The 25338-nt window shown below is 37.9% G+C and overlaps 1 protein-coding gene across 3 annotated transcripts in view; it reads right to left on the reverse strand.

The window, feature by feature from the left end:
• Positions 1 to 25338, reverse strand: part of LOC142350886 (lisH domain-containing protein ARMC9-like) — a 100833-nt gene that overhangs the window by 10377 nt on the left and 65118 nt on the right. For all 3 annotated transcript variants that reach the window (XM_075402870.1, XM_075402871.1, XM_075402869.1), the window contains 3 exons: positions 24043 to 24165; positions 7070 to 7167; positions 6646 to 6676 (listed from right to left, as the gene is read on the reverse strand). In XM_075402870.1, coding sequence (XP_075258985.1) covers positions 6646 to 6676; positions 7070 to 7167; positions 24043 to 24165 — 252 coding nt within the window. The remainder of the gene's footprint in view (positions 1 to 6645; positions 6677 to 7069; positions 7168 to 24042; positions 24166 to 25338) is intronic.

Consider the following 25338-nt stretch of genomic DNA (forward strand, 5'->3'; position numbering starts at 1 on the left):
AATCATCACATCAAGAAATTGTGTGAACAGATCATAAAAACAGACGGAAGACTCCCGAATCGACACGAAGTAATATCAAACGTCCACCCTTGCTATCCAATAGTTGATAAAATTATCAATAGTTGACAAAAATTCATTATACCATTCAATTAAAAACGATAAACGGAGGAAACAAATTATCAGTGAAAAACTAAATTATTAAGAACCTATGCGACTCCAAAAATGTTGTTTATAAAACATTTTCGGTAAGATTCAATTGCGTTCTACAAAGTACAAAACGAGAAAAAAGGAGAACCCTTAGTAAGAATCTGATTGAGGAAATCCAAAAAAGAAACTTAAATTTTTCAATATTCTACACAACTTGCTAAGTCTCAAAGCACTGAGTGCGGCTATCAAAAAGACTTTCCACAAAGCCGAGTCGTAAAAAGACAGCGCTCCAATACATTACAAATTGTTGAACTGGCAACAAAAAGTAGAGCGCCTAAATAATAGCCCTTGAGAGGCTGAAGGCGATTGTTAATCGTTAAATTAAATTTTTCCTATGCCCCATTTCATTCACAATTCTAAAACATACCCGGTAGATTGCCGGGAAATAGCTGCCGTTGATTCCCATAGACACGATTGGGATTAAAAGAATAGAAAATAATTTTAAAAATGATTTTTAAAGTGGAAACTTTCGTAATTGAAAATACTCTTGTTTCTTAGTGAGAGGATAAGGGGTATCAATACCAAACATAACCGACTAGACGTCGGAAGAGATGCTCTCGAACGACTAGTGGGAGCTCTAATCAATTGCAGCCTGCTTCAGTGGGTGGAGAGAGGGAGGGGGCCTAAATGGGACTAAGAAGTTCAATAGTGGGATTCAAATAACCACATTAGAGGTTAACATATACCACTATTAAGATTTAAAGTAAAAAATGGCACCAGTTTCGGCGCACTTTTTATGACTTTTAGTATTGAATTGCTGCCAATTGAGTTCAGCAGCTTGAAATTGTGATTGAGAGAGAATTTTAGATCATGCGAAACGCAAAAAGTCAAGGCCGTGAAAGTCACTCGAAAAGTCAAAATTGTCGAGAAAAATTTTGCATAAAAAAGACACACACGATTACAATAATTGCTGTGAACTTCGTTCAAGAGCAATTAATAAATATTAGAGATAGTAACTTAGACTTATAAGAACAAAGTTCAAGTAAAGGGCTTCTAAAATTGAGCTTTATACCTTTTCTTTTCTGATTTCCAAATTTATTATACTGACTCTATTTATCTTGAATTCCTTTTCTAAGCAATTGTAGCAGAATGAGAGAAGAGTGAAACTAGCCTAGAGAAGTAAAAAAATTTTCAAGCAATATCGGAAGAGCGGAAATGCGGAAAAATGAGGTAAAGCGTAACAATTTTTTTGTCGAAGTAAGAGAAAACAGCTGGATACAAATCCTGACGTACAATTCTAACTTTCATTGACTAGCCAAAAAAACTAAACATTGAACGGACTTTGGATGCATTCGGAAAACCATTTAGAAAATAATCCGATTGAAAAAACTTGAAATAGTAATATCAAAGTGAATTCGCCGCATGTGAACTCAAAACTAGTGAGAAATTGAATTTTTGTTCAAACATAGTTTTCTCACTCCATTTTAAGATTAGAGCGAAAAAATTTCACGCCGCAAAACCGCTCGCTTTTTCAAACTACTTCCTGTTCGGTGTGATCAAAAATACTACTCCAATTTGACTTAAGAAATCATCAAAATGTGTGAACAGATCTCAAAAAAAAGAGACAGCGCTCCAATACAATTCAAATTCTTTGAAATGTAAAAACAAAGCAGGACAAGTCCTGGCCTACAATTCAAAGAATTTTCACAGCCCAAACAAAAAACTAGAGCTAGATTGGACTATGAATGGATTGGGAAAACCATTTAGAAAAAAATCCAATCCGAAAAATCGAAAAAACAGTAAACATCAAAATGAAATTGCCGCATGTGAACAAAACACCACTAGCGAGAAAGCGAAATTTTGTTCAAACATCGTTTTCTCACTCTACTTTATAATTAGAGCGAACAAATTTCACGCCACAAAACCAAACGCTTTTTCGCTCGACCTCTGTTTTGGCGTGACCCAAACCATCACTCCAATTTGACTTCAAGAATTATGAAAATATGTGAAATTAAAAAACACACCCCGCAGATTGCCGGAAAATAGCCGCCGTAGATTCCAATAAGCATGATTGGGATTGAAATAGAAGATATCGAAAAAAAAAGATTTTTGTACAAAAACATTTTTTAAGTCCGATTTATTTTGATGGCATTTCGTAGTTGAACATACTTTTGTTTCTTAGAGAGAGGCTACAGGGGCTACTATCAATACCAATAGGCATAAAATATGGTAACTAAGACTCATAGGAACGACGTTCAAATAAAAGGGCATCTAAAATTGGGCTTTATTTTATGGGTTTATCCCGTTTCTATTTCTGACTGCAAATTTTTATTCTGACTCTGTTCATTTTGAATTGCTTTGCTGAGCAACTGATGTTTAAAATCACTTTTAGCAGAATGAGAGAAGAGAGGAACTAGCCTAGCGAAGTCAAAAAGATTTCACGCAAAATGCTGAAAAAGCGGCAAAATGGTAAAGCGAAAAAAAATCGACGAAGTAAAAACAAAAAAAAATTAGGAGCGCTATAATAGCCGGCTGAGAAGATGAGGGCGGCTATTAAAAACGGAAGAATTACAAAGTACAAATTTGACGAAGTACAAATTTGACCTTCCTCCTAGACCAAATGCACTTCCTACATCATTTTAATTAACATTTTTAAACAGTAACAGCAAAATAAACATGAGATAACTAACTGAAAAAAAAAACTGATAGTGCATCAATCACATCTTCTGCTGAACCAGCCGCCAACTCAATACTTGTCAAAGAATTATTAAATAGCAATTAGAAATTGCGCAGGTCTGAGAAAATAGGAACACTATTTATTTCAGTGGAAACTGCCGTGTCTGGCATTACAGTGTCGCTTTGCAGTAGCAACACCTTTAAAATAGCTCTCAATTGAGAATTGATGAAGAGAGAAACAACAGCAAAAAGCAAGAAATTAGAAAAAAAGGCAAAAGTATTTCAATTTTCCGTAGCGAAAACAGCTCAAAATTAAAAGAAGTCAAAATGAAAGACAAAAAAACTGCTAGAATAAGTAATTCTAACCACAAAAGTCCCCAAATGCTACAATGAATTGAAGAATATTAAAACGTCCAAGATATGGTATATTTAGATAAAAAATGGCACCAAAAATGTAAAATTCCCTTTAGATGGTCAAAAAGCTTGCAGACGCATTGCTACCAGTTTAGATATTTGAGAGATGCACCTTTGACAGAAAAAGTTAAGAGTTAGATAAAAAAAAACTGCCGCACAAGATCAAAAATTTTCGCTAGCTCAGCGGTAACTTTTCACACCTAATTCGTTCTAAAAAAAACGACATGCACAGAAAACCAATCTCTCTTCGCTGCAGCAATTTGAACCAAAACGGTTTGTTTTCACGAATTTCACTCACTTCCTGTTTTTTTAAATAAACTCCAATAAAATTACCGATCAAAAACTACATAGCCGGAAGGATTCCGGAAACGACTCGAATTAGAAAATTGACCACCCTATTTGACATAAGAAAGCTTCTACTTAACTATACTAATCATTTTGAGTAAGAGAAAAATCATTTTGAGAGAGAAACAACAGAAAAATACCCGGCAGATTGCCGGAAAATAGCCGCCGTTGATTCCAATAAGCATGATAGGGATTGAAAGAAAAGCTATTGAAAAAAAAATTTTGTACAAAAACAATCTTTAAGTCTGATTTATTTTGATGGCATTTCGTAGTTGAACATACTTTTGTTTCTTAGAGAGAGGCTACAGGGGCTACTATCAATACCAAAAAGCATTAGAGAGAGGTAAATAATACTTATAGGAACGACGTTCAAATAGCGGGCATCTAAAATTGGGCTTTATGGGTTTATCCCGTTTCTATTTCTGACTTCGATTTTTATACTGACTCTGTTCATTTTGAATTGCTTTGCTGAGCAACTGATGTTCAAAATCACTTTTAGCAGAATGAGAGAAAAGAGAAACTAGCCTAGAGAAGTTGGATCTTTTACGTTTGTGCCCCCCCAGTACGTTATGCTCCCCCCAGTTACAGAGCACGTGTCATTGCATAGTAAATCATTATGTAAAAATATTGCACGTGCCGTTGGGGGTTGCAAATAATATGCACCCAATACGCTGGGGGGGCACAAACGGAAAAGATCCGAGAAGTCAAGAAGATTTCACGCAAAATGTTGAAAAAGCGGCAAAATGAGGTAAAGCGAAACATTTTTTTGTTCGACGAAGTGAAAACCATAGCAGGACAAGTCCTGAAATACAATCCAAGTAATTGAATGAAAGACAGACCTAATGAGCCTGACCAGCAGATCAATTGAACAATCCCAGCTAACAAGACAAAATCTCAAAAGTTGAGAAACTAAAAGAATCAAACAAACTAACCAAAAAAAACGATCATTGCTAAAACCCTTGAAGGCCAAATATGACTCATTTCAATATACTCATTAACTCACGCAAAAACTTGAAAGAGATGAATCTGCCTCTAAAAGTAGACAAACTGGACAAAAATGACAAATGCATCAAGAAACTGAGAAAAAATTTAAAGAAAATTTCCAAAAATAGGGCTATAAAAAAGTTCAAAACATTTTTTTGACTCTGGAGTTCTGTTTTGTAAACCGTCTACAACATTTAAAAAGTTTCGTTGGCCAGTAAAGATAGTTAAACTCGAAAAAATCGAAAAATTTGAAAACAATCGAAAATTTTAAATTGCAAGCTTTATTTAAAGAATTGCCTACAAATTTAAAAAAATTGGAAACTAATTTATTACACCTAAAAACTATGTAGTAACATACTAGCAAACCCTAAAGGAGGTTCCCTGGCCACTGAAAAAAAATTTCAAAAATTTAAAGAAAAAAATTGCAACTTTATCAAAAAATTGGTAAAAGATATTAAAATGTTGAATACCATTCCATGGCCAAAAAATATTTTCAGTAAACTGTTAGCAAACCCTAGATGAGGCTCCTTGCCCCCTGGGGCTGGAAAAGTTGAATGACAATAAATGTCAAAAAAAATTGAAACAAAAAACCAAGTTTGATTTTAAAAAATTGGTAAAATTCATGAAGTTAAAATGTTTAAAACCACTTCATTACCACTAGAAACTATGCAATAACCTATTATTAAAACCCAGAGGAGTTGTTTGGCTATCAAAGTCTGAAACAACTCAAAAAATAACAAAAATTTTCAAACAATTTGAAAAAATTAGTATAAATTACAGAGTTTATGTTTGGAGTAGCAATAGATATAGCACTTAAAGTGGACATAAAAAGCAATTACGTCTTGCAAAGGACCTTTATCAACTTTAATAAACCTCAATTTCAGACTGGTCGAACAAAAAATCCGAAAAATGACGATAAAGTGCTAAAAATTTCATTATTTTAGGCTCAGAAACTCCCAAAAATGACCTTTTAACCTTGAATTACGGCATTCCCAGTAGCTTCACCACTCTGATTACTTGAGGGCCCACTAAACGCGGGCCTCTAATGGAACTTGATGCTCGCTGAGCTTTACCTGTTTATCCCGTTTTGAAAGCTCAAAGTCATGAAAACAGGTGTGAAAACATCTTACAAAAATAAAAAAAAGACAGAGCACCAATACAATCCAATTCTTGGATTAAAAAAGGAGCGCTATAATAGCCGGCTGAGAAGATGAGGGCGGCTATTAAAAACAACAAATAAAAAGTATTTGACAAACTCTTCTTAATACGTGATCAAAAAAATTCGCTCGCTAAGCGAAAATTTTTTAACGCCTCCTTTTCTCGCTGTCTCTCAAAAATATGACATGAACAGAACACCACTCTCTCTTCTCTCTGCTCATCAGCAATTTGACCTAATCACTTTTTCACTCATTTCGCTCCCTGTTTCAAACACACTCCAACAAAGTTACCGACCAAAAAGACTCTCCGCCAATACTACTCTTCCAGTCGTAAAAAAAAGACAGCGCCCCAATTCAATTCATATTCTTTGAATTGAAAACATAGCCGGCAGATTGCCGGAATAGCTGCGAAATAGACTTGCGTGCCGTAAAATACAGATGGAAAAAGATACAGAAGTGAGTTGATAATAGTTATCGCCGCCGCCTATAAAACTTACAAGTTTATTTCAAAGGAGGTTTTTTTGGGTGCAAAAAGTTTCCCTGTCGCGTCTCGAACCGGCGATCTCCGGATTAACAGCCAGTCGCCTTAACCACTCGGCTGTCGGACCATACAATCTGTTTTCTTACAATCAACTTTGTTTTAGGAACAGATTCTGTTTCTGAATAACCGCAATTTAGGTCACGCAGAAAGCGTGAAACTAAGCGCGAAAAAGCCATTTAAGCAGTGACGAGACAGAATGTTCTAGAACAAATGTAAAACGAAAATAAAGCGTCAGACGACGAAACAAAAAAACCAAGAGCACCGCAATATAGCTACGCTCAGCTTACAGCTTCGCAGCTATAAAAAAAGAGCGCTATAATAGCCGGTTGAGAAGATGAGGGCGGCTATTAATTACGAAAGATCAGATCCTATTCGACTTACTGCACTATTGTTGTCGCCAACTCCAGCAGACCTGAAACAAATTAGAAACTATACCTTAGGATCCTAATTGAGTATTGAAACTTCACAAAAAGAAAAATTTTTAAAACGCTGTCTGCATTATAATGCATACCTCCGCTGAGTTTTTCTAGAGCAAAGTAACTAGACTGGTTTCACAAACATTTTTTTTCACAACAGAAAAAACAATTCCGATTGATATTGCTCACGTTTCAAAAAAAATTTGGGAAGTCAATCATTTGTAGTTTTGTTTTGCGATGTTAAAGGAACGTGTCTTGTGTCCCCAATTCTGGAGAATTTCTCACTTCTGTTTTAATTTCTAATTTCTTAATAATCAAAATTCTAGAGACTGCGCTGACATTCGCAACAGTTTCAGTTGAAGAGACATGACGTGAGACATGGAACTCACTTTGGAATATGTGTTCTGCTGGGAGTAGTGGGTCGCATCAGAGGCTCACTTGCATCCAGCTGTCTACTCTTAGAAGCTGCAGATTTAGGAGGCAGCAACTAAAACATTGCACCAATCCTTCCATCCATTGCATTTATCCCCCAACCCTCCAATTTGAGAACATATATACTCCCACCCCATTACCGTAAATACACCATAAGTAGTGAAAAATGGGGTGGTCTACCGCACAGATATAGGATCCCTCCCTACCCAGTCTCGAACCTACGCCAAAATCACTCTATCTAACACCTAGAAAGCTGCCTACTCCCTTGAGCTACAAAACCCAAATACTGCTAACATTGTATCACTATTTACGGTTATTGCATTTTGTAACACAATTCTTTAAAACAATTCAAAATACCGCAAATTCTAAGGCAACTTGGCCCAGATGGTACGTCATTATGACCAACTGGGCTAAGTTGCCTTCTTGTAACCAAAATTACTTTTTATCATGATTGAACAAACAATGCTATCACAATTTTGGAATTTTATCTGAGTTCGAATAAATAAGCCACCCTATAAATACTAAGCTCCAAAACTTAAAATCACTCAATTTCAGCAGTTACCATGAATAGCTGTCCAGAAAATTCAGATAACTTTCGATTCATAGTCTACAGTGCTCAAGTCCTCATTCCCTCTCAGTTTCCATTCGATTCAAACAGCAAGAGACGCAAGACCGACCAACGAGAGGCCAGTCAGACAACCCCAGTTCAGCCAAAAGGCCTTGCACACTGGATTGATCAGTTCACAGAATGGCAATTTGCTGTTGTTAACCATGAGCCAGAAAAGACTCAACAGCATTTCAGATGGTGCGACGACATCTCATTTGAGCACCAACACATTCTGGTCTATACAAACAATAATCCAAAACATATGGAGAAGATCATCAAATCCTATATTCGCCATGAAAGCAAAATCCTCTTTGAGATCAAGGCAAGAATTTTTGCACCATCAAGCGCGTTTCAGACGTTCAATCAGCAATTCTTGCGTCTCAACATATCAGACATTACAAGACGGGGAGACATCTTCGAGCAATTCACAAGAAACGCTGATACCGTAAGGGATATTTCACCCAAAAGATGTAGCGCAATGGAGACAGTGTGGGAAATTGAACGATCTTGCCCAAATCGGCGATTAGAGCCAGCAGGCATGACGGATTATCAGAGAAGAATTCTGACGAAAATTGAAAGCCTTGAGAGTACCGATTCTCCGTTCAAGAACACTTTAGAAGACTACATTGATATATTGGCGACTGGCTGGGGATCAATTTACAGATCGGATCACTCGGTCTACTTGGAAGTTCAATGTGGAATGAATAATGCGCAGTGTACTTGCTGGGAATGTTGGGACGCTCCTTTAGAGGAGGACTGGGAGAACAAGGCGCGCAAAGAAGAGGTGGAAAACTCCGATGAATCATCTAAACAAACAAAGAAAAACTGATAAAAAAAACTGTAACTATAAACACCATTTTCTTTATATACACTCTGTAAATCAGTTGGTTGGGGCATTTGAATGATAAACATTCCTGATATTAATAAAGTATTGAACAACTTTGAAATCGTTTCCAAGCATTTTCCTAGGAACGAAACAACAAAGAATGCCTTTTTGGCAGTTTGTATGTTCATTGAACCAAATTCTGATCTCCAGGTCATCAACAAACTGGCCCCACATGGTGGATTGATAGGACCTGGTGATAGCAGACTTCATAAATATCTCAAGCATTTTAAAATTTTGAGAACGCATGCTGCATTTCATGATGCCTTTGGGTTCATGAAAGAACAATACGCAACAGGGCCCGGCTATGTATACATTGTTTCAAACATTCCTAGCCATTTTCTTTTCGGGCACGTTACCGGTGTTCTTTTTTGGACAATATTCAAACTAGTTTTTCGGTCCTATTTTGATGCGTTGCCATTTTAGATGACTAGCAATAACTTAGATAACTTTACACTGCATATTTCAAAGCTCGCAGCTTTGCAATTTTTAAACAAAAATCAGAATGAAGAAATTATTTTGCGGAAACTGTGTTGGAAAAAGGTGGGTCAGAGATGTGTTCCCGTTCAAACCGAAATTGATCTTACTCGAGATGAAATTGAACTGCTAATTGAGGCAGCTAAACTGTTGGAATACTTTGTCGCTATATCACAGCAATCGAATAAGACGCCAACACCTGAGCCACCGCCTAGGAGTACACTATAGTCATGGCCGACTCACCGGATTGTCAGTTGGATTTTGCCAGTAAGATTATTTTTGATGATAACAATGAGGAGCGCCCACCGTGGAAACTGTGTGGAAACATTGAAAGATCTTTGGTATTTTACAGTATTCACATCTTTCTTTTGATTGGAGCGATTGCAACGAGCCTTTGCTTTCTGTTCATCAATAAGTTCTCAACCGAAAGACCAGAAATTTGGTCGCTTTTAGCATTTAGTATTGGCTGTTTTATTCCCACACCCAAATGAATAAAGTTATTGTAACGGAACCTCATTTGATGATGGTGGTCGTCGGACCCAGTGGATCAGGAAAAACACGCCTGGTTGCAGATATCCTCATCAAACAAGAACGTTTATTTTCTCCCAACTTTGACAAAGTGACATATGTATATCAGCATTGGCAAAAAGTTTATACAGAGCTTGCCAATATTCTTGACACAAAAATAAGTTTCATTCATGGACTTGATTGGAGCAAAATCAATTCTACTCATGAGAAAAATCGTCAACTAGTGGTTTTCGACGATGTGTACAATGAAGCCAGCGAACAAGAAGAATTTATAAATCTAGTTATTTCTGGTCGCCATCAAAACAGACACGCAATTTTATTGAAGCATAATTTGTATCAAAAAAGTAAAAACTCAAAAACAATTGATCTTAATGTTACGCATATGCTTTTGCTGAAAAACCCCAGAGATATTATACAAATTGACGTTCTTGGCCGCCAATTGGGCAGCCGTAATCTTTTATTGTCAGCGTATAAAACTGCAACCAAGGAACCATTGGGACATTTGTTGATTGACCTGGATCCTCGATGCTGTGAGCAGCTACGGTTATGTTCAAACTTGACGGACAATTTTACAATATTTTACAGTTCACAAACCTTAGATAATAAAATTCAACTCGATGAATCATTCTCATCATCTGACTACTTTCAAACTGCTTATGGGCTTCAAACCTGTACTGAAGCGTTTCGCAATTCTCCATCTTCATAATGAGTTTATAAAGTTTCTACTGGACTGTATTTATAACATTGTTCATGGGAATGTCTCATTAGCTCAAACTACTTTAAATGAGAGCAAATTAAAAAAATTTAAAAACATTTTAACATTTGTTTGTAATAAGAAAGTGAAGTTCAGTCAGAAACAAAAACTTCTCGCAACCAATCAGGGATTGCAGCTAATTAAAATAATTTATGAGCCCGTTCAAAATCATTTTAAAGATGAGCAAGCAAACTAAAGTAGAAGCAAAAAAGTTTTTACTTATTTCATTACAAACCTATAACGAGCTGTTGAACGGAAACAAAACAGTACAAGATAGCCAGACCTCAACCTCCACCACTAAAGAATACTTACTTTCTCACAGCAACAAAAACAACGAAACAGACGTTGCAGCTCAATTGAGTGTTGCAGCCACCCTCAATCAAGTACCTAAGCCTGGTGGATCAAACCAAGAAACAGATGAAATGGTAGCTAGGGAACATCAGCAAAATAATTTGAGTTCGGACGAAGCAAACGAAATAGTAGAACAACTATTATCAACTGGACTGACAAGTGGGAAAATTGAAAAATCAAAAGCAATAATCAAATTGTTGCAGAAATCAGAAACAATAGCAATTGACGAGCAAACAGGAAAATTACAAAACAAATCCGGAGGACCTCCATCAGACAGCAATTTATTTCAACTTTGGATGAACATTCAGCATCCCACAAAAAAAATTTCACCTGCAGACCTTGAATTGATTAGAGCATTGAAAATTGCTCAACACTTAATTGCAAATACAAACGCCAAGGCAGTCAGCCCTAAACTTACGAGAGATTCGAACACCACATGGCTTTCCATGTTTTCTCCCAGATACTGAACATCTCAACACTACACCTTCTTATTGAATTGCTCCTAATACTTGCCGGAGTGGAGAGAAACCCGGGACCAGCCAGGAAACTCAAATGTGGAAGCTGCAAGAAACTTTTGGGGAAAAGTACAAAAAAACGACCGCTTTTCTACTGCACAATATGCGGTTGGGTGCATTACCAGTGCTCTGGCTTACTAAATGTAAATGACTACAACAGCAGAACTTTTACTTGCACAAAATGCAGAAATGAAAGGGTAATCTCATCAGCAATCACCCATAGCCGTGGCCTACAAACAGCACAAAAATTCTATACCAACTCAAACTACCCCTCAGCCTACGGCAGTGTCAATAGATTGATAAAAGAAACCGGACTAAAGCGGAAAACTGTAGAGACCTATCTGAAAACAAACTCAACATACACCAAGTTCAAACAAACTAGGCACCGTTTTCCCCGACTGAAGGTGCAATCATACCGCTTGAATGAAATTTGGTCCCTTGATCTCGCAGATATGCAATCACTATCTGCCGACAACCGAAACACCAGATATTTACTAGTCGCTGTGGACACATTAAGTCGTTTCCTGCGTGTTCAACCAATGAAAAACAAATACGCCACCACAACTAGGAGAGCTTTTGCAACAATGACAACAAAAATCAGACCAGAGAAAGTGTGGACTGACGATGGGAAGGAATTTTTAGGCTCTTTCAAACAGTTTTGCGAACAGAAAAAAATAATTCTCTACCAAACAAGAAACGAAAAGAAAAGCGCTTTTGCAGAACGAAACATCCGATCAATCAAGTCTCTGATTTACAAGTACTTGAATGAAAACCATACAAGCAGCTACATAGATAACCTACAAAACGTTGTCAATGTAATCAACTCGCGTGTAAACAGAGTGACTGGTCTCGCTCCGAAAAAAGTGACCAAGCAACATACAAGCCTCTTGGTATCCCTCACATTGAACGAGAAGATCCAAAAACCAAAATTTTCAGTTGGTGAAACGGTTCGGATAAAGAGAAATATTAAAACCTTTCATCGTGGTTATCAGATACAATTCAGTCACGAGATATTTCGAATAGATAAGGTCCTCACACTCAACCCTCCAACATACCGTGTAGTTTCCCATGAAACAAGTGAAGCGATAGACGGCAGATTTTACGAAGCTGAACTAACAAAATATTCCGAAATTTAATATGACATCATTAGACAGCCTTAGAAGTTTCACAATAAATTTAATTTCAAACTCGTCCACAAACACTTACCCCGGCAACACAATGGCATCTTTTACCAACTTGTTGCCAAAAACAATTGATCTCAACAAAAAATTTGGCCGCTGGCAAGTGGCATTGCTCGAAATTTCATGGCCCGCTAAATTTCAAAACGTTACACAAGGATTACTAGAAACTAATCATGGGGAATCAGAGTCCTCTGAAGATGATAACGATGATCATGACGATGATGGCGATAAGGTAATAGAGCCAACAAGTGCTGACGAGCTCTACGTTGACATAGGCCGTCGTCGGCGTCGACCTACAGGTGCGACGGACAGTCCTGCAAAAATTTCCAACTCGAGATGCACAATTGACACCGGCTACTACCCATCGATTGATCATTTGATGAGCAAAATTTTTGCTAAGAGTTTTCGATCAAGACACGCAACTGATTGGCCTTACAATTGGTGTATATCAAGTCACAGTCAAAAGCTAAAAATATTGCCACGAGGTCACCAAAAAGATGATTTCCAGTCTACAGAAAACGAGGAGGACGGTTTTCTGACAGCCGCCAGCTCAAGTGAAGATGAAGGCCAACAGACATGGAACGGAACAAAACCCTTTGAAACACCATCCAGTATAGAACTCATTTCCAGTGACCTTCAAAATATTCTTGGTACAGACATTCTTAAAGTTGGCGTCAACCCAAAATTTCCAGTTGACATTTCAGGTGGGCGCCATACAATGTTTGTCTATTGTGACCTCATACAGGATGAAATACTGGGCAACACTTTCACATCACTTCTTAGATCAATTGCGATCAACAGTACATCAAATAGGAAACTAGACGAGGTAGCAACTATTTGTCACCAATCCTTCTCAAACCTGCAGTGGAAAGATGTAGTCAAGTCATCATTTCAATCAATAACCATAACTATTCGCGATGAAACAGGCCAACTTATGCCTTTTCTATCAATAGGTCGCAGCTGGCTGACTCTGAAATTCCAACTTTTGCCCCAATAAAAATCATTTATCCCATTACGAACACAAAAAGCAGTCGCTCATGGACGCACATTACGACGCTCAAATTTCAAGAAATCAAGACAATTTTGTTACTCATGTAGGCCCTGCCAGACAATTTGGTTCAGGTGCCGCTGGTCTTGGTGCTCTAGCTGTGCGTATTGGCCGTTGCACATTACCTCTTTTGAAAAAATACGCATTGCCGATTGCCAAGAAGGTTGGACGGAATCTTGTCAGTGCAGCAATTCCAGAAATTGGTCAGATGATAGCCGGAAAAAAGAAGCTAAAAGCTGTTGCGAAAGATTCGATCAAAAAATCAGTTTCAAAAACAATCTCAGACTCCGTGAAGCCGTCCCGCTCGCGTGCGGCGCCGAAAGGACCGCGCTCCACGCACGCATCGGGCGCCCGGGCCCGCGTCGCCGCGCCGTCCGTACGCCCGGTGGCGGGCGGGAGCCCCCCCAGGGAATCCTTATCAGCAAATACACGAGAGATAAGAAAGACAACCTCTCGCAAGCGGACTGCAAAAACGATCAACGGCAGCACTTTTAAAAATTCAAAAGCCAAACGCAGTCGAACTGATATTTTGTCAAACATAAAGTACTAAATGACCGAGTTTACGACCTTAGCAGCAGATATTGCCAACCCTGTAACACATACAGCGCTAGATTTTTTCGAAAAACCCAATGTTCTTGTTAATTATGAAAGCGGATTCGACCAGGAAATCTACCCACAAGTTGGTTCTCGAGGTCCAACCTTGGATTTTCTGATTTGTGGAGATCAACGCAATTGCATCGACCTCAATTTTTTACAATTAGGACTTCAAGTGGCTATTTACACGCCCGATGGAAAAGATCGTATCAAGGCAAGCGACGCAAGCAAGGTTGTTTTTGCAAATAACGCGCTACACAGTCTGTTTTCACAAGTTGAAGTATACGCTAATGGAATTCTGATTTCGGACAGCAACAACACGTACCATCATCGCGCTTTTTTGGAGACCGAGTTGACAACAAACAGTGATAGTAAGGAGACTTGGGCAGCTTGTCAGGGATACACTTACGATCCAGAACCCTCATCAGATGCCAATAAATCAGAATGGCTGCAATACCGCTTAAAGGACACATTGACCGGCGACTACACGTTCAATTTCTATGGCTCTCTCTATGTGGATTTTTTCAGTTGCGAAAAACTAATGCTCCCGGAAGTTGATATTCGAATAAAACTCTACCGCGCCAGTAATGAGTTCAGTCTGATTAGCTTAGGTGACGACTCAGACAAAATGTTTACAGCAGTTATTGAAAAAGCCTCGCTGTTCGTTCGCAAAATTACTGTGACCGAGTCCGTTCGGCTTTCAATTGAAAGGGCACTGCTAAAAGCGCCTGCAAGGTATCCTTATATAGAATCCTTGTGCAAAAGCTTCATCATGCAATCTGGACAAAACTCTTTTGTTAAAGAGTCCATATTTGGAACTGAGCCAATCAGACGCTTAACGTTGTGCATGGTCGCGAACGACAAGTTTAGAGGTTCGAAGGACACAAACCCGTTCTTGTATCACAAGTACGACATGAAACGAATCGAAATAATACGCGGTAACGGCTTACCAATAGCAGGCACTCCCGTCGACACAGAGAACAATGTCCGCATATATCACAACAGTTTAACGGCTCTGGGATTTAAAAACGGTGGAAACAAAATTTCTCTGAAGGATTTTGCAAACAAATTCATTGTAACCTTTGATCTGACATCATCACAGGAGGCGTCTAAAAACCTCACATTATTCCCCGAATTGACAGGAGCACCAATAACCCTCAAATTATTTTTCTCTGAAGCTCTCCCAGAGGCAGTTGAACTTTTTTTGATTGGAGAAAGGTTCAGTCAGGTCTTTATTGACGCAAAAAGAAACATCTCCAAAAACCAAACTATTTTCAATGGATAACGTGTCTATTAAGAAAGTAGCTAAAAAGTTTTGTCTCCTAAAGTTTACTTTTGGAGGCGTATGGTCGGCCAACAATTTTCCAAAAATAGCACAACGCAGCTTTCGTTTCCAAATAATAAACACTTCCCCTTCTTATATGAGGGGAACACATTGGATACTGATTGTTGCTATTCATTCAACCTTTTCTGGAACTACTACAAACTCAAATAAGAGGCGGGGTGGTAGAGAGAGTCATGTTAAGCCAGCAAAGAAGTCAATAACTAATATAGTAATTTGGAATAGCTTGCCAATTCCACTAAGTTTCTATGTCGATTTCTACGAAAGGGTGCATCTTATTTATTCAAATTGTGACAAATATACTATTCATGAAATTGCCTCATCACCTCATCCACAATCCCAATCTTCCAATTTGTGTGGCATGTACTGTCTTTACACAGCATTGAAAATTTTTGAAAAAATTGGACATGCCTACTACAATGACTCAAAAGACTGCATAAGTGCGGTGAAGCAATTTCGACACCTTGTTGAGAGCGCAGTTAAAAATATTGGTTTGATTAATGAAGTAAATTTGATACGATTTTTTAATAGCCGACTGCAGTCAAAACATACGTTCAAAATTATGTAATAAAAATTTGTATTTGACATTTCTAATTTCTCTAGTCTGAGTCAGAGTAAGGAACAATCAGCCTCGATCGCTTTGCAGGCAATACTTCAATTGAACAATTTTCATCATCGCTCTCGCCAATCAATTCGTCTTCTATCGCCTCATCATAAATGAAAGGGTTCCCAGTCCCACACTCTTTCTCGCTATCATCCTCTTGCTCATTGTCACTCAGATCACTCCAATTCAAAGTAGGTTCATTTTGATCGAACTCTCGCGGAAAGAACCCGGGATCAGGTGGAGCTAAAACATAGTCACTATAAAATTTGTTCTAATTGCATTATTTAAAAAAAATCATTTAACAACCGAAAGATGAAGTTGATGCCGTGGAGACAGAATCTGCGTCATGTGGAGTGAGCTCTTTGAACTCAATTAAGTTCTTCTCTTCGTCAGCTGACAGTGAAGCTCGATCGTCGTCGTCGGTATCGCTTGAAAAGTCAGTACTGGTTGTGCAAGGTTTTGGTGGCTCCTGGCCAAGACTATAATGACCGTACGGTAAGGTGTCAATGCCATTATCAAGAATAAACCGCTTGTCGTCGAAACAGCTCAGAGCTGTTTTATTTGTAGTCGTAACTTGTATCTGGTGATTAGCGGAATGTATTCTGGTCATTGGCGCCCTGCTGCTAACACCTGTTTGAAGACACTGGAGGTATTTGTCGTGATGAAGCGTTTTCTTAAGTACCTTCTGAACGCCCTTTGCACTCTGTTTAACACCGCTGACAAATTTGATACTATACATTTTCGATCGCAAGATTACACTTTCCTCCAAAACTGATCCATTTAATTCATCTGTCATTGTCAAAGGAACTTTTTTGTTTGTCGGGTCGAAAAGTGGATGAGATGTTGGATAGTCGCTCAAATCTAGCAAATGTTTGAACTCCTCCATGTCCTTATACAGATCATCAGTCTCTATGCGATACAAAAGTGAGTCCGTGTCCTTATACGTGACGCAAATTCGCGAACCGTATCTTGGTCTCATCTCGTTGTAATGAAAATTGTATAGTGCGAGTTTAGAAAGATCAAGGATGGCCGCTCCCACAGGCGTTGGTTTATCCCATTCAACAGTTGGCACGGAGAAGTAAAGGGAACATAAGTTGTCACTGATAATTTGGAACGATTTGAAATTCGGTTTTGATGTTAGTTTCGAAGCTTTAACCTGATCCGAAACAAACTGAATGTTTTTTCTGTTTCGTTTATTCTCCATGGTTTTCCCGAAACAGGCGTTGGACATAAGTTTGTAGAAATTTTTTTCGAAGGTAGTTGATGCCATTTTTCGCATAGAAGTGTTCTTTTCAATATAAGGACGCAACCAGTCTGACTGATTAAACTGGAGCACGCGATGAAGAGCAACCACTTTCAGTCCCTGTTCCAGATAAAACAACAAATTTTCAATATGACAGATATAATTCTTCTTATCAAATAAAGTTTCCACAAGCTTCGGAACAGATGCCCGGTTTTGAGCTAACTGCTTACTATAGGGTGACAACCAGTCGTCGCTAATAAAAAGTTTCTCAGGAGCCAGTGGAAAATCAGAATGATCGTTGAGAATCGAGGCGGGATAATTGAGATCAACTTCAACAAAGTAACCGACACTATCTTTGTTTTTATAAGTCTCAATGAGAGAATCAATATCAGCAAACTCAGCCCACTGGTATCCGTCTTTTGGCAGTTTTTTCATCATTATCCCACCATAAAGCGAGGTTACGTCTAAAAACGCCCCATAAACTGACTTTTGATCCTTGTTGTAACCATTCAGATCCTTGTTGTTTGCTCGAAAGTGGCGAAGGGCTCCTACTCCGTTGAGACCACCTCTGATTGCTTTTTCGCAAAAGAGGAGCATATCAACATCCGAAAGCAATCCAAGTTCAACGTCCGTTGTTATCAACATTGCGTCCCAGCTGAGATTCGGTGCACTGTAGAAGTATGCTGGATCTAGACGGTAAACATTAATGCACACTGAACGGAACAGTTCAAATACATCGGCCAGCAAAAAGACATCAGTTTCCAAATAAGCATCGTGGTAATCTCCAAAGTTCTCACATTTGAACAACTGATACATTTCAACAGCTTTCTGATGCATTTCCTCTGTGATATCTATCTTTCCTGTTAATGTGTTTTTCCACTCTTCACCGTAAACGGGAAGACCATGCTTAAACTTTTCAAAACAGTCCAGATAGGAGTAGGGAAAAATTCCTTTGCTTCTAATTCTTTTGAAATCAGCATCTGAGTATTGAGCAAAATGGCTACGAAGCAACTTAAGATCACCATCTTGTAACGTCTGAGCCAAAGAATCAAGACCTGAAGCCATAAAATTGAAACTATCGAGAAAACGTATTTCGTTTCGAACAATTTTCTCAACACCACATTTATTGATGTAGGTCTTAACAGGAACTTGAACCGAAAAAGAAATAAACGTCTCCTCAGTTCTTGATATTGCAGAGAGAATTTCGTTTTCCTCCAACACAAGGTACTTCACTATGTGATGAGCATCGTATCGCGACAAATTATGAAAGAGAACCGGTAAAAACGATCCAACTGTAACAGCTAAATTGCAAGCTGAGTGCGCCACTCCAAGCACAGTTCCAGTTAAATGACAGTGATGGACTACTTTCTCCTCAGTGATTAGAAAATTTTTTTCACAAATGCAACACGGCGCTGTCCAGTTCTCAACAAAGTCTTGTTTCGCAGAATTTGACATTTTTAGAAAGCGATAACGTTGTCGCTCGGAGTCCGCCCATTTAACCCAACTTCGCAAAGTACTCATCAGAACTGAAATGCAGTCTTCTCCTCTATAAAACTTCTTTAGTTGCACGTTGGAATTCCTGCTGTCAACTAGTACAGCACCAAAACTACAAGGGTACTGTTTTTCAACGACAAAACTCGAAGCAGAGCTTTCATTTAAGCCATTTCTGACAAGTTCCTCAACTGATTCAAAAGCCTCAGTTCGAACGTCGAGAGCCTCTAGATCCGCATAAACCACGAAAGGGCATTTGAAAGTTTTTTGCCAATTTTTGAATTTCACCGTTGACCCTTCTTCAGGCATCTGAATAACTTGAGGTTGATGATGCTCGCAGAGAGATTTATGCAGCTTAAACTTTTCTCGCGCAATGCTCTGTAGACAACGCTCGCAAAATTTTCGTATATTGTTCTTTGAGTTCGCGGTGGCAGGCGAACGCAGCAAAACTTTCATAACACGATCCAAATTTTTTATCAGGCAATAATGCCAATTGTTTTCTTCTGATAAAAGTAACAAATTTATTCTTTTGGTTTTGCCTCTGTACTTGCTCAAATAAACAGGATAAAATTTTGTCTGTTCATAAGCGAAGACGTTGATTTTAAGGTGATTATTTTTCTCAAAAGCCGGTATGTCAGTTAGAGCAACTGGCATTTTTTTCGGATTGTAGTGAAGTGCGCTAAAATTTTGACGGTAACTTTGAGGTCTTTCTTGATTTTGCTTTATAGGGAAAAGCGCAGCCAACACAGAGTAGAGAAAACAAAAATTATCCTTTAGATTCTTGATGTTCAGAACCGATTTTCGTTGATTTTCGAGTTCCGGCGGTGTAGCTATATATGATCCGGCTCGGAGAGGCGCAAACTTTGTAACCTTCAGCTCAACTAAATGCAATTTTTCAATAACCCATCCACTTCCAGCTGTGCAGAAAACGTTGATTTTAGTCAACAGTTTATCGACGTGTGAAAAATATTCGTCGGCTGTTAAAGTCGTCGAGAGGCTTTCCATTGTACTGTGAAAAAAGCAAACAGTGCTATCATCGGTCAACGGCTTCACAAATTTCACTTCAATACACATTCCAAATTTGATCAATATCAGATCTTCCAGTTTGCTGTTGATGAAGTCAATGATATCACTTTCCTTATTAACAAGAAACTCAAAAGGGTCAAAATTGGAGTCTCCTGATAATTTCAGCCGAAAGGACTGGAAGTGCTCCCGAGTAGCTTTTCTTTCACGCTCTAATAAAAAATTATCGTTTTGACAAAGATGAGCAGGATTTGTTCTGGCAGCAGGAGCAGTCACTGAATGCTCATCCGTGCAGTGTTTCTGCCATGCGTCCTGTTGACCGAAAAAGGTCTGACATGTGTTGCATCTTACTGAACGATCAAACTTGTGCACATTCTTTAGGTGACGGACTAAGTTTTTGGCAAGCGTAAAAACAGTTTGGCAATGGCCACATCGAAAACTCTGATCAGGCAGCTCGGAATGTTTTTGATGCCTATGCAATAGAAAATCTTGTCGTTTCGCAAAGTCTTGATTACACAAATTGCATTTCACCATAACGCCTAAACAAACTATTTAAATCAATTTTTATTATTTATTCCTTGTAGGAAGTGGCTACAAGGAAGTCTCTGGCGTTGTTCAATTGAACAAGCCAGAAAAGATGCAAGGGTCCAGTTTATTCAAAACCGGGAGTCCAAGCATCTTTTTTTGTTTAATTCATGTAATGGAGGATAGTCGGAAAACAGACTTCGAAAAACATAAGTTTTTCGAAATCTATTTCCCAACTATCCCCCACCCGACTTCTGCTTGGTCCCTTCGACGAGAGGTAGCCAAGACTGACGGAAGCCAGAAGGAGAATTCAGTATCCTTAGTGATGTATAAGAAAACTACAAGAAACAAAAAGAACAGAGTTAAAAATTTTGAACATCACTCTGACGCTCAAAACATCAACTCTGTTCTCTTTGTAACTTGCACCTTTCTCACATCAAAAAGCATACTGACTTCAGTAATCTTAGCGAGGTATAAGAAAGCTGCATATAAGAAAAAAAAACAAAGTCGAACATTTTGAACATCACTCTGAAGCTCAAAACCTCAACTCTGTTTCCTTTGTTACTTGCAGCTCCCTCACATCACAAAAATTACTGATTCCTAATTTTTGCTTTTTCTGTTGTTATTTTTGAATGCTTTTAGCAGTACTATCAAGACCACGAACTAGTAATTTTGAGAGCACATCTCAAAATAGCATGCCGATCTGTTTTTGATTAGCAATTAAAATCAAACGGGACTCAAAAGTTTCAGACTTTTGGTCAATATGCATGAAATTTTCAGTAACTTGACGGATATCGGTAATTAAACTCAAATCTTTTTAGAAAAAAAGCAGGAAGAGCACAACTCTTCGTATTTAACTAGCTTAGCATAAAGTTCATTTTGTCAGCCAGTCCGATAGATTAACCAAAAGTAAATTTTCAATTCAAGGTATGAATCGAAAAGGAGTTAAAATTTCACTGAAAAAAAAAGCACCAAAAATTGTTGATGCGTGTGGGCTGACAAACCAATGAGAAATTTTTTCTGAAAAAATGAACAACCCAGTGAAGTCCATATTCAGCGATCGGAAACTTTAAACTCAAAAATAAGAGCTCAGCTCTTTCGGTAAAAAAAAGAGTTTCGCTCTTCAAGAGCACCCAGCATAAAGTTCCTAAAACCCTCTTTCTTTCCCTCATACCCGCATATCCCATTTCATCAGTTCACTATATTGACCAACCCATACCCCATTTTCTTGATATTAGTTCTAACAATAACGTGAACGATTCTCACCTCACAACTTTGGATTATTAGTGCTACCGATTTTGGAAAATATCATAAATTCGATTCTGATTGTATTTCAGAATTATTTCAAATTCAACAGAAAGTTAGAGAACGGAGTAAATTTTTCTTGACTGCTCAGCAGAGGCACAAGTTTAGGAATTAGGATCGAATGAAAGTCTCCGTTATTTGGCTCATATATTTGATATTGGTATCACCTGCTGATAAATTGATACTATGTTTGTTCATGAAGAAGATGGTTGTTGGTATTGAATGTATCTAGTGAAAACTTGTTCACGCCGAAAAGATAAATTCGACTTATGCAGGCTTAAGTCGCACCAAATTAGGTGGTAACACAGGTTTTCCATATGCACGGGCCTAGACAAAAAGCTATAAAAACGCCAAGATATTTCTGATTTACTCGACCATTACCGTTATCAATAAAAGATTAGTAGTATAAAAAGGGCTCACGCAGGTACCGATTCATCTCAACAAACTCAAATTTTAATCAAACCGAATTTCAAAAAAATCAAACCGAACTTCAGTCCCAGTCGATGATGGAAAGTGTCTCTGGTGGATACTTCTTTGAGTATAAAACATCAACCCGCCTTCTTCGAGTTGCGAGAGATGAATCGGAGAACGGGAGCAATATTGAGATAACGCTGTTTAAGTTCGCAAACGACGAACGATATCTGAACCAGTCAGTAGTGATACCTGAACACCACTTCTCAGAAATAATGGACTCTTGTACTCTCGAGTCTGATATACTGAGACTAATCTCCGAGGGTAAATTCAACACAGAAGGCCGAATCGTGATTAATTTCAATGTCTGCCAACGCATGAGGATGGACAGCAAAAACTGCGAAGTGATACGAGACATAAAGGGTAATATTTTATATATGTTCCAACTAATTAGGGTTTATTGTAGAATAGCAATCTGCTTATTAAAACTGTGCGGATTGGTAGAGGTGTTCTGATATGAATGTCTAGATATTTTGTTTCTATTTAGGGTAATATTTCATAGTTCCAACTAATTAGGGTTTATTCTAGAATATCAATGTGCGTATTAAAACTGTATGCGGATGGGTAGAGGGGTTCTGATACATAAATGTCTAGACAATTTTGTTTCTATTTAGATACAGACAACACGTACTACAGATTTGCGGTCAAATACTTCGACCAGCAGGACATCATACTGAGTGTGTTCTTCTACCTTAAGAAGTTCAGCCTCAAAGGTGATATGTGGGCATTGCAATACACAGCCATTCATCTACGTGAATTTACAGCCCTGATGCTTCACCATAGAAACTATATGAGGGCTAAGCGAGAGAAAATCAATAAGCGTTTAATCCCGATTGCCGAAGTCAAACCAATGAAAAGAATGCGGGAGACTGAAAGCGAAAATAACCCCCCCGAGGTTGTTGATTTAGCCTCAGAGGATGATATGCCTCTGATAAACTTTAGAGACTCAAGAGAATAATTTTGAAATTATCATTCGCAAAACAATAACATTAAATTTGATTATTAAAAGCATTGTTGTATTGTTCTTTGTATTTAATAATCATAGCTGTCTTCTTGCTACAAATTGTTCTTAATTAGAAATCTTGTTTGAAAGCTGTACTATTGTATGCGCGAAAGAGAACGGTTAAGATTTTCGCATTTAAATTGTAGCATTTCTTAGTCTTTGAGTCTACACTAGATAAAAGGCGGCAAAGATAGAGATACCAAAACGTGCAGCAATAAATGAGTTTTAGCTTTTATCTAAAACAACAGTTTTTGATTCAAAATCAAATTTACCCAGAAGCGGTTTGGTAAATTGAGCACACAAGACAGAAGCAAAAAGGACCAAAAGCAAATTAGTCAATTTGCGATATGTCAAACACAAAGATAAAGCAGTAAATAATGGGCCATAAAACGAACTTTGTATGAACTAACCTTGATGAAGTTCGGTATATGATTGCCAAAAACGTTTCAAAATGATGCTCCTGTAGTACGGTGGTTTAGGCTAAAAAACTATGAGAATCATATGAAAGCACTAAAAGATTGGGTTCGAGACTAATAAGTGGAGGGATCCTTTTTCTGTGCGGTAGACCACCCCATTTCTCACTACTACCATAATTGGGAATAATAACAAGCATGAACCGTAACTTCGTCTTCATGCGAACATCTTAATCGGATATCTATATTTTCTCCTGCTTAACAGTGAAGAAGTCACATTTTCGTGTAGCATAATTCTTTTTTATTGCAACAAGTAAAATAGACTTGAAACAAACAATACTACAAATCATTCAAGCACAATTATAAATATCAATCAATTTTCTTAAGAATCGGATGATATAATTTTCTTCTGATTGTTTTCTTCCTAAAAATAAAAAGAACTTTTAAAAGCTTCTACGTCACTATTCAACGGAATTTTTTCATGCTGTGAGAGCAAGAGATCATTCGACGTTTTATCTATTTTTCAATAACAGAAAAAGTAAATTTTTTTAGAAATAAACAACAACGCTTACCGACTGTTTGACTGCTGGAGATAGGTACTTTGTAGTTAACAATTTTTCACCAGACAATTCACTCCCGGCAGCACGAATGATTTCATCCTTGTCCAAATCAGCTTCCATTGCATCACCCTCATCCTGTTACCAAATGGATTGTGTAATTTCTATATTTCTACGTATCCAGTTATCAAGGAATGGACACAATGAATCCCAGCCGAGCAATCATTGAAAACGCATCGGCATAAACACGTACCTGATGTTTGTTTTCTATCCATTAATCGATAATTTTTCATATTGAGATACTTTTGAGTATTAACTGATAGTTCGTGTAACTAAGGAGAGTTTTAGTAGTGATGCTACATTAACGATTACAAAAATCACGTTCATAATTAACAAACATAGCCGGCAGATTGCCGGAAAGTAGCCGCGATAGACGATTGGGGGCCTTCCATGAATTGAAACAACTAAAGAGAATAGATAGACAGATCGACCACCAGTCCATTAATAGACCACTAGACTTTTTGGGTTAGCTTTGGACTGTCATTTTCATGAGACACGTAAGCTCTATAAGGAGAAAGCCCTAATAGGGCTTTTCAAAATTAGGATCTTTTCCGTTTGTGCCCCCTCAGCTTAGTGGGCGCATAATATTTGCACCCCACAGATGCACGTGCAATATTTTTTACATAATGACTTACTATGTAATGGCACCTGCTCTGTAACTGGGGGGCGCATAACGTACTGGGGGCACAAACGTAGATGATCCCAAAATTAACATTCGAAATCAAAAACACAAGACTCTAATAATCAAGAATTAGGGCATATATGTTTGGCACTACTTAGATGCACACTATTGACCATTAAGAAGTAAATGTTCATAAAATTTAAAGTTCCATAAGTGAGTTCAGAAGTCATTTTTTTAGTGAGGTAAGTCATTGAAAAAGTCAATTCCAAGAAGTCAGGGTCAGACGAAACAAAAATCTGTTAGACGAAGTAAAAGGACATAGCAGGACAAGTCCTGAAATACAATTCAAAGAATTGAATGAAAAACTTAAAAGTACTCTACCTGACCAGGATATCAATTGGACAAAGCCAAAACACAAGCAACATCATCTCAAAAAATTTAGAAACTAAAACAATCAAACAAACTAAACAAAATATACTCATTACTACAACTCTTGAAGCTTTTTTTTCCCTTAGGCGAAATTTTATCCCTTTTAAAATACAGGTTTCAAAAATTTGTTCACGACCATTTTTTCTTTTTGAAATCGGTCCAGTATTATATCTGCATGACCGGAAAAAATTCATTGGCCC

This window comes from Convolutriloba macropyga, chromosome 12 (assembly GCF_964194025.1).
Source record: "Convolutriloba macropyga chromosome 12, txConMacr16.3, whole genome shotgun sequence".
Classification (NCBI taxonomy): domain Eukaryota; kingdom Metazoa; phylum Xenacoelomorpha; order Acoela; family Convolutidae; genus Convolutriloba; species Convolutriloba macropyga.